Raw genomic sequence first — 9,544 nt, forward strand, 5'->3', positions numbered from 1 at the left:
CAATCTTGAAGGGAGGCACTCAACAAAAGTTTACAGAACAAATGGGGCCCCAGGAAATTCCATGTAGATTTTATTATTATTATTTTAAGAAACACTGTGCTTTCCAAATATTTCTCTTTTTTTAATTAATTTATTTTTATTATTTATTTTTGGCTGCGTTGGGTCTTCGTTGCTGCGTGCTGGCTTTCTCTAGTTGCAGCGAGCGGGGGCTACTCTTCGTTGCGGTCCGCGGGGCTTCTCACTGTGGTGGCTTCTCTTGTTGTGGAGCACGGGCTCTAGGTGCACCGGCTCGTGGGCTCTAGAGTGCAGGTTCAGTAGTTGTGGAGCAGGGGCTTAGTTGCTCCGCAGCATGTGGGATCTTCCCGGACCAGGGCTCGAACCTGTGTCCCCTGAATTGGCAGGTGGATTCTTAACCACTGGACCACCAGGGAAGTCCCTCCATGTATATTTTTAAAAGGCCAAAGAAATGAATCTACTCAGTGGGAATCAGGCACAGAGATGTTTAACTTCACTTTTCAAAACAGAGATGGGTCTTTCTAAAGAATATACCTCTTAGGATCACTATGTAGAAATAAAAAGTATTTAATCATCTCTTGTCTTTTTGAGGGGTTGTGTACAAACTAGGACCTTTACATCTTTTTAAAATCAAATTTCGGAGCCAAAAGAGCTCTAATTTCTTTGGAAACTTTGCATTCACAGTGTGTGTGTGGGTGGGGAAGTACTTCCATCTTTCCTTAGCCTACCCAACCTCAAGAGAGTCTGGGGAGGCAGACTTCCCTGGTATTCCAGTGGCTAAGACTCTGCGCTCCCAGTGCAGGGGGCCCGGGTTCGATCCCTGGTCAGGGAACTAGATCCCACGCTGTAACTAATCCCGCATGCCGCAACTAAAGATCCTGCATGCTGCAACTAAGACCCGGTGCAGCCAAATAAATAAATAAATATTTTTTAAAAAGAGAGAGAAAGAGAGTCTGGTGAGGAAAGAAAGGGATGGCAGCGTTAAGCTCCGAAGTAGACATCCATATCGAAAACATTAAAAAAATATTCGGGGGTCTTTATTACGAAATATAAACATGAGATTTCAATAAAGCCCTAAGCTTTAAGAAGCCACTTTTGATACTCCTCTGAAGATAAACGAAAATGATTCTCCATGTTCTATGAAATCAAGGAAACAATCAGACCCAGCTTTTCCTAAGGTGGTCCCACTTTTATTTATCCCAGCTACCTAACATAGCCTCTCTGCTCTAGTCAACTTCATCTCCTTACATCTCTCGAATATTCCAAGCTCGTTTCTCCCCGGTTTTCCACAAAGGAAATAGCTGTTCCCTCTAGTGATTTCATTGCATAGCACTTAGTTTTATTTCTCTTGTACACTGTTTGGAGGCTTGGGGCTTAGACTGTGTACTGCCATGATTTGAGATTATGCCTGTTCTCCCTGCCTCTCCACCCCACAGTAAACTTTTTGAACGTTAGAGCCTTTCTTACTCAAGTATGTGTTTCTCCACTCTCAGGCTCCAGCCTGTCCTATGCTCTCGCCTTGTAGTGTCTTGAAGTAAATTCTTTAAAATTGCTTGCCAAATTTAATCTCTCACTTGTAGTGTTGTCTGCTTTAGGGCCACCTTCTTAAAGACGTTTTCTTTGACTATTTAAGCCTGCCAAGATCTCTCCAGGCGCAGAATTACTACCGCATGTGTTTATTCTGCATGCCTATTATTTATACCCTCCTCCTGAACTAGACTGTAAGCTGGGAAAGTGCATGGGCTTTGAAATTAGACAGCCCCAGGTTCAAATTTCACTTCTACCATTTACTATCAGCATAACTTTGGGCCGCTAACTCTGCGCTCGTTCTCCCAACTCACTGGGGTGTTTAAAGAGATGAATCGTTCACAAAACATCTAGTGCTGAAACTTGCAACACAGACAATAACTGGCAACTACTTTCCCGCCTTAAGGAAAAAGATCCCAATGCACCTAAAAGGACATGAGCCTGCCTGCCATAGGCCTTAATAACTCTTCCTCAATTTACTTGGGACGACACATTCTGACCTAAGGGCAAAAAGGCACTCAAGCTGCTCAACGTCCCCTGTCCTCTGGGCGGGAGGCGGTGGAGATGAAAGTTGGTGAGTTGAACAAAACAGATTCCTCGTCAAACCTAAAGACGGGGAGCCCCACTGCTTTACTGAGGCCCTGCTCCCAAGGTTGACACACTCTGCAAAGAGTGACATGTCACTAGGAACTTCAGGCACAGGATTTGACTGCTAGATGAGGCTTCGGCCTTGCCCAGATCCTCACCAACGACAGACACACCTTCCTCTCCCCACCCCACACCCCCGACCATTGGTGGCCCACGCCCAGGGGCGGCAGGAGGTGGGATGTGGGCGCTCTCCGAAACTCTGTGGTCCCGGAGGCCGGGGGAGACTCACTGCCGAGGCCTTTGGCCTGGTGAAGGAGCTCCTGGTCCCCGGCTTCTTGTAGCTCCCCCTCCACGGACTCCGCCACCGCCTCGGAGCGCTGCTCGGGTGGAGCGTCTCCCTTGGGCTGTCCGTCTCCCTGGTACTGCCGGTCACCCGCCTCCGGCTGCTCCAAGCCAAACCAACTGCTCAAACCCCGGAACATCCCGCCCGCGGGGCCGCCACCGCGGTCGGGGTCACCGGAGACCCTAGCGGGTGCCGTCTACTCCCGACTCCACAAGGCGCGTCTCTCAGGGCGATAATCGGAAGTACGACCTCGAAGCAGCCAGTCTATGTGTCGCCCCACCTCCACTGTTACTCAGCCGCCGGCCGCGCTACCGTCACTTCCGGACAAAGGCGCCGCCCTCCCCGCTGACTGTTTATTTCGTAACTCGATTAGGCGTTTGGAAACCGGACAAAGGGCTTTTCCCACGTAGTCCCGCCCCGCTTCCTTTTCTCCTCCCCCGGCTTCGTGGGTTCCTGATCTAGGCCAGTACACCACGTCTTTGTCACTCTAAGCAGCTCGGCTGGTGGTTTAGTCTCACCTTTTCTGGTTCTGCAGGGTTGGCCCCGCGGACATGGATGTCTTTAATCGCCTTGTGAGTCCACATCAAAACTAGCCCAAGGCCCTCTGTGTCCACCTACCAATTTACAGGGAATACGGGGGACGGAGGAAACTATTAAAGGACACCACGGGATGCAGGGAGCAGAATCTAGGGGGTGAGAGACCACAGGCTGACGACCTTGTTTCTTCAAATAAATTGCAAGCAAGGGGGGAAGGGGAACCTATAGATTAAAAACGACCTAAAAAACAACCCATGGCAACTTGCGGATTTTCTTTAGATCCTCAAACAAACACAGTGGAGAACATTTTTTGACGTTCATAAGAATTGGAAATTTGGGGACTGGATAGTTCATGAGATTAAGAAATTGTTAAGTTTAAAAAATTTTAGTTGTGCTAGACAAACAAAATTTACCACCTTAATCTTTTTTTTTTTTTTTTTTTTTTTTTTTTTTTTTAGCGGGCCTCTACTGCTGTGGCCTCTCCCGTTACGGAGCGCAGGCTCCGGACGCGCAGGCTCAGCGGCCATGGCTCACGGGCCCCGCCGCTCCGCGGCATGTGGGATCCTCCCGGCCCGGGGCACGAACCCGTGTCTTGTGTATCGGCAGGCGGACCCTCAACCACTGTGTCACCAGGGAAGCCCCACCTTAATCATTTTTAAGTGTACAGTTAAGTAGTAGTAAGTACATTCACATTATTACAAGTGGAACCAATCTCCACAATTGTTTTCCTGTTGCAAAACTGAAACTCTGTACCCACTAAACAACTCCGTTCTCCGTTCCCCCCATTCCCTGGCAACCAAGCTACTTTCTGTCTCTATGATTTTTGACTACTCCAGGAACCTCATATAAGTGGAATCATACCACATTTGTCTTTTTGTGACTGGTTCATTTCATTGAGCAAATGTCCTCAAGGTTCATCCATGTTGTAGCATGTGTTAGAATTTCCTTAAAATTCTGCCTTAAAAAAGGCTACTTCGAACACTCTTTGACATAAATTGTAGCAATATTTTTTTGGGTCTGTCTCCTAAGGCAGGGGTCCCCAACCCCTGGGGCCGCACAACAGGTGAACGGCAGGCGAAAGAGCGAAGCTTCATCTGCTGCTCCCCATGGCTCGCATTACCGCCTGAACCGTCCCCCGCCCCCCGTGGAAAAATTGTCTTCCACGAAACCGGTCCCTGATGCCAAAAAGGTTGCGGACCGCTGTCCTAAGGCAAAGGAAACAAAAGCAAAAATAAACAAATGGGACCTAATTAAACTTAACAGCTTTTACAGAGCAAAGAAAACCGTCCATAGAATGAAAAGACAACCTACTGAATAGGAGAATATATTTGCAAAGGATATGACCGATAAGGGGTTAATATCCAAAATACAAAAAGAGCTCATACAACTTAATATCAAAAAAACCCAAACAACTTGATTAAAAAATGGGCAAAAGACCTGAATAGCCATTTTTCCAAAGAAGACATACAGATAGCCAACAGGCACATAAAAGATGCTCAACATCACTAATCATCAGAGAAATGCAAATCAAAATCGTAATGTGATATCACCTCACACCTGTCAGAATGGCTATCATCAAAATGACCACAAATAACAAATGAACGTAAATTGATGAAGCCACTGTGGAAAACATTATGGAGGTTCCTCAAAATATTAAAACTAGAACTACCATACGATCTGGCAGTTCCTCTCCTGGGTATATATCCAAAGAAAATGAAAACACTAATTCGAAAAGATACATGCACCCCGATGTTCATAGCAGCATTATTTACAATTGCCAAGATATGGAAGCCACCTAAGGGTACATCAACAGACCAATGGATAAAGATGTGCTATATATATGCAACGGGATACTACTCAGCATAAAAAGGAATGAAATTTTGCCATTTGAACAATATGGATGGACCTGGAGGGTTTTATGCTTAGTGAAATAAATCAGATGGAGAAAGACAACTACTGTATATCATCACTTATATGTGAAATCTAAAAAATAAGAAACAAACCAGTGAATATAACAAAAACGGAGGCTATCTTAAAAAAGGCTGAAGAGTATTCCATTGTATGTATATTCCACATTTTGTTTACCCATTCATGTGTGATGGACATAGGAATTATTAATTTTTAAATTGTGGTAATTGTGTGTGCGTGTGTGTATTTAAAAGAGTTCTAATCTTTTAGAGTCATACTGAGATATTTACCAATGAAATAATAGGATGCCTGGCATTTGCTTCAAATTAATACAGGATGGGGGAAATGGGTGGGGATACAGATGAAACAAACCTGGCCATGGATTGATAATTGTTGAAGTTCGAGTTTTAGGTTTGCTTTTCTATATATTCAACTTTTCCCACAATAACGTGTAAACAAATGGACAACAACAAAAAACTGGCCAAGTGAAAAACTCCCCCTTCAGAGTAGGGAGTTCATGAATGTATTTCCCAAGCACAGTCTTAAGCATTAGGTATTCCTCCACCCCCCACCATCTTGAAAAGAGTAGCCTAGTTCCAGTGACCTGTGTGAGTATGTGGGCGACAGATTACAATTCTGATTTCCTTGCTCTCCAGTTTTCCAGCCTGAGGTATATTTACAATTCTGGTCCAGGACTTTTTTTTTTTTTAATTGGAGTATAGTTGCTTTACACTGCTGTGTCAGTTTCTGCTGCACAGCAAAGTTATTCAGCCATACGTGTACCTATATCCCTTCTTTTTTGGATTTCCTTCCCATTTAGGTCACCACAGAGCACTGAGTAGAGTTCCCTGTGCTATACAGTAGGTTCTCATTAGTTATCTATTTTATATATAGTAGTATATATATGTCAATCCCAACTTCCCAATTCCTCCCCCCCCCCGTTCCCCCTTGGTAACCATACGTTTGTTCTCTACGTCTGTGTCTCTATTTCTTCTTTGCAAATAAGATCATCTATGCCATTTTTCTAGATTCCACATGTATGTGTTAATATACTATATTTGTTTTTTTCTTTCCAACTTACTTCACTCTGTATGACAGTCTCTAGGTCCATCCACGTCTCTGCAAATGACACAATTTCATTCCTTTTTATGGCTAATATTCCATTGTACAGATGTACCACATCTTCTTTATCCATTCCTCTGTTGATGGACATTTAGGTTGCTTCCATGTCCTGGCTATTGTAAATAGTGCTGCAGTGAACATTGGGGTGCATGTATGTGTCTTTTTGAATTATGGTTTTCTCCAGGTATATGTCCAGTAGTGGGATTGCTGGGTCATATGGTAGTTCTATTTTTAGTTTTTTAAGGAACCTCCATACTGTTCTCCATGGTGGCTGTATCAGTTTACATTCCCACCAACAGTGTAAGAGGGTGCTCCAGGACTTTAGCTTAACAGGCTCAACCTACTTTTCTTTTTCCGAACAGCTTTATCGAGATATAATTCACATGCCATCCACACCTGATGAAACTGTACAATTCAATGGTTTCTGTTGTATTACACCATTATTATTATTTTTAATTTATTTAAGTAATTTATTTTTGGCTGCGTTGGGTCTTCGTTGCTGTGTGCGGGTTTTCTCTAGTTGTGGCGAGCGGGGGCTACTCTTCGTTGCGGTGTGCGGACTTCTCATTGCAGTGGCTTCTCTTGTTGCAGAGCACAGGCTGTAGGCGCGCACGCTTCAGTAGTTGTGGCACATGGGCTTCAGTAGTTGTGGCTCGCGGGCTCTAGAGCACAGGCTTAGTAGTTGCGGTGCACGGGCTTAGTTGCTCTGCAGCATGTGGGATCTTCCCGGACCAGGGCTCAAACCTGTGTCCCCTGCATTGGCAGGCGGATTCTTAACCACTGCACCACCAGGGAAGCCCCATTAATTTTTTAAACTGTGTAAACATATATATAACATAAAACTTGCCATTTTAACCATTGTTAAGTGTACAATTCTGTGGCATCAATGACATTCCAACCTGTTTTTAGAGTCTGGGTATTGATTAACCTTTGAAAGTCAGGAGATATCTTAGGACCAATGCCTTTGTAGGATTTAGTCAGAACCTGAAAGTGGTCAACACTTTCCAGAAAAAGGATATTTGGTTCAAGGGTGATTGGAATGAGCCTGGAATTTCAGTCAGAAGCCTAGGACAGGGGTGCTAACTCCACTATCTAATGGGTGAGTAAACTTGACTCATTACTCATCCTTTCCCCTTCGAGTTTCTTCACCTATGAAAGGAATCCAGTGCTGACCCTTCTGATAGCAGAGGTGGGGGCCATCCCTTTCAGACTTACTTTTGCTCTATCTCCACCCAAAATCATGACGAAGTCCATGTTCCCCAGGGTTTACAATCGTCCTGAAGGTTAGAATTCTTCAAAACAAAAGATTATAAAAGAACACGAGGCACTTCCCTGGTGGTCCCATGGTTAGGACTCCACGCTCCCACTTCCAGGGGCATGGGTTCAATCCCTGGTCGGGGAAGGGGAAGGAAGATCCTGCATGCCAAACAGACTTCTTTTTCTTTTTCTTCTTCTTTTTTTATCCTCAATGCTATATAGTCCATGAATAAAACACCTGTTGAATGAGTGTACACTCTGATCCCACAAAAATCAATCAATCTGGACCCTGTTATCAAATTTGTTTTTCTGCTCAAATATTTTCCCATTTTGGATTAATGATACAATAGTTATCATAACCCCTTTGTATTCACAAAGTATCCTTCATCTGTTGACCTCGTAGATTAATAGAATAAGGATGAGGCCTTATATCCTGTGGTGAAGAGTCTGACTTTGGGGACAGATATTTTGGTCAGGGCATTTCACATCTCTAAGCCTCAGGTTCTTCATTATAAAAAGGGGATCTTAATAGTTGTCCTGGTTGTAAAAAGGAAACAAAGTACCGAAATGTGGAGGGAAGCCTTACATATGTGGCAGGTATTAAATATCACCGTCCATGTCAACCTGTTTCACAAGCATTCTTCCCACTGGGTCCTCTGCAAGACTTGTTTCACAAGAAAGCCCTCAGTGCTTCCGGCCTTTTTACAAGGTGCTTTCTCCTTAAAAAAAAAAAAAATTTTCTTGGCCTCCATGGAGACTTGGGTCTCCCCTACCATTCCTGCTGAGTGGAGCCTCTTCTCATTTTCCCAGAAGTTGACAACACGATCCTCAGCTCCTTACTGCTTCTTCCATGGCACTGCTCTGTCATTCTTGATAGGGAGAAACTCCCTTTTGTTTTGAAACTCATCGAATTTTGCCAGACATCCCTCTACCCTTCTTTGTTGCTGTCATTTACTAGCTTCGGGGTTGCTTCTCCACATTCACTGGAGACTTGGTTCCTTGGCCTCAACTGACTCCTCCAATTTCCTTCATCCTTCCGGGGGCCTTCAATGTCCCCCACACTGGCCTGGTGGGCGCTAGACCCAATTCCAGTGACGCCCATCTCAGTTGACTCTGTTCCAGAGTCAGACCCTAAACTGGATCATCTCCTGGAATTGCTTCCCCTTCGACATCGCCGACACCCACACTGTGGTGACAACTCCTCAGTTCCTTCATTCCCACAGGCCCTCATCTTTTGGTCCATCTCTTTTCTCTCTTCCAGTCTATCCGCTCCCTGCTCCTCTCCCTTCCTTTCCTCTGGGGACTAGACCCCTGGTGCGTCACTACCATCACATTCTTTCAGTGCTCTTAACTTCCTCACTCTCATCCTTCTACTCTACTCAACCAGCAAACTCTGGTTTTATCAATATCAATATTTACATACTGACCTATAGACATCTTGCACAACTATAGCTGGAGGTCATTACACAATGATGCTTTCTAGACTCCACTGGGTCTTCAATGATGCTCTCCTTACTCGGCCCTCTAGTGACTTTCACCACTTTCTTAACCCTTCCGTCTGATTCCAAACCCTCCTATTGTCCCTAGTTAGATCCTTTCTCCTTCAGTGGTTTATGTTCTTCCCTTCGCCTTAATAACCTCCTGTGTCCCTTCCTGGCACCAAGGCACTAACCATCCTCCAAATATTCTTTAAAAAGTCACTCGGCGAAGCCCTGATTGTCGTCCTTCTGCCCCTCGCATTTTAAATTTTAATTTTTGCTACACGCGTACTGTTCCAGGAACCTTACTGATTCCAGTAGAGGTGTAGCCCTCACCCCAGATTGTGAGCCCCTCAAAGGCCGGCATCCCATCTGATCGTCGTCCTCTGCTCGGCGCTCCCACAGTTGCTCTCCGTGACCGAGAGAAGCTCTTTCCGGCGCCGAGAGCGGGACGCGAGCAGGGTCTGGGCGTGCCGAGGGGCCGGGGCGCCGGGACCTGGCGTTCACCCGAGTCTCCGAGGTGCCGGTGCTCAGCAAGCCGCGGAGGGGAGGAGCAGTCCCCGGGCTGAGCCTGGCCTGGGGCCAAGTGCGTCCAGAGCGGAGGGTGACGGGAAGCCACCAACGCCTGAGGAGTCACTTTTGGGGCGCTTGTTTCGGAGCATTGCACAAACCCGGGTGCCAACCCCGAGCTCACCGGCGTGAGTCAGTGGGGCCCGCGGCTGCAGGAGAGGGGGAGGTGGGCGAGGAGGGCGCCATGCACCCCGAGGCC

At 45.8% G+C, this 9,544-nt stretch overlaps 2 protein-coding genes across 8 annotated transcripts in view; one reads left to right on the forward strand and one right to left on the reverse strand.

Annotated features, from left to right (window-relative positions):
* SYAP1 (synapse associated protein 1) overlaps window positions 1–2,745 on the reverse strand; it is a 32,320-nt gene extending 29,575 nt beyond the window's left edge. For 2 of the 3 annotated variants that reach the window (XM_024740302.1, XM_024740301.1), the window contains exon 1: window positions 2,420–2,745. In XM_024740302.1, the coding sequence (XP_024596070.1) occupies window positions 2,420–2,612 (193 nt within the window). In that variant the 5' untranslated portion in view covers window positions 2,613–2,745. The remainder of the gene's footprint in view (window positions 1–2,419) is intronic. The other variant, XM_024740303.1, reaches the window with a different exon arrangement.
* Window positions 2,746–9,245: 6,500 nt separating this feature from the next.
* CTPS2 (CTP synthase 2) overlaps window positions 9,246–9,544 on the forward strand; it is a 105,570-nt gene continuing 105,271 nt past the window's right edge. For 2 of the 5 annotated variants that reach the window (XR_003002590.1, XM_024740307.1), the window contains exon 1: window positions 9,353–9,473. The gene's annotated coding sequence lies outside the window, so the exon portion shown is untranslated. Of the gene's footprint in view, window positions 9,474–9,544 lie in introns of all 5 variants that reach the window. The other 3 variants (XM_024740305.1, XM_024740306.1, XM_024740308.1) reach the window with 3 other exon arrangements.

Source organism: Neophocaena asiaeorientalis, unplaced genomic scaffold (assembly GCF_003031525.2).
Source record: "Neophocaena asiaeorientalis asiaeorientalis breed wild unplaced genomic scaffold, Neophocaena_asiaeorientalis_V1.1 scaffold657, whole genome shotgun sequence".
NCBI classification, from domain to species: Eukaryota; Metazoa; Chordata; class Mammalia; order Artiodactyla; family Phocoenidae; genus Neophocaena; species Neophocaena asiaeorientalis.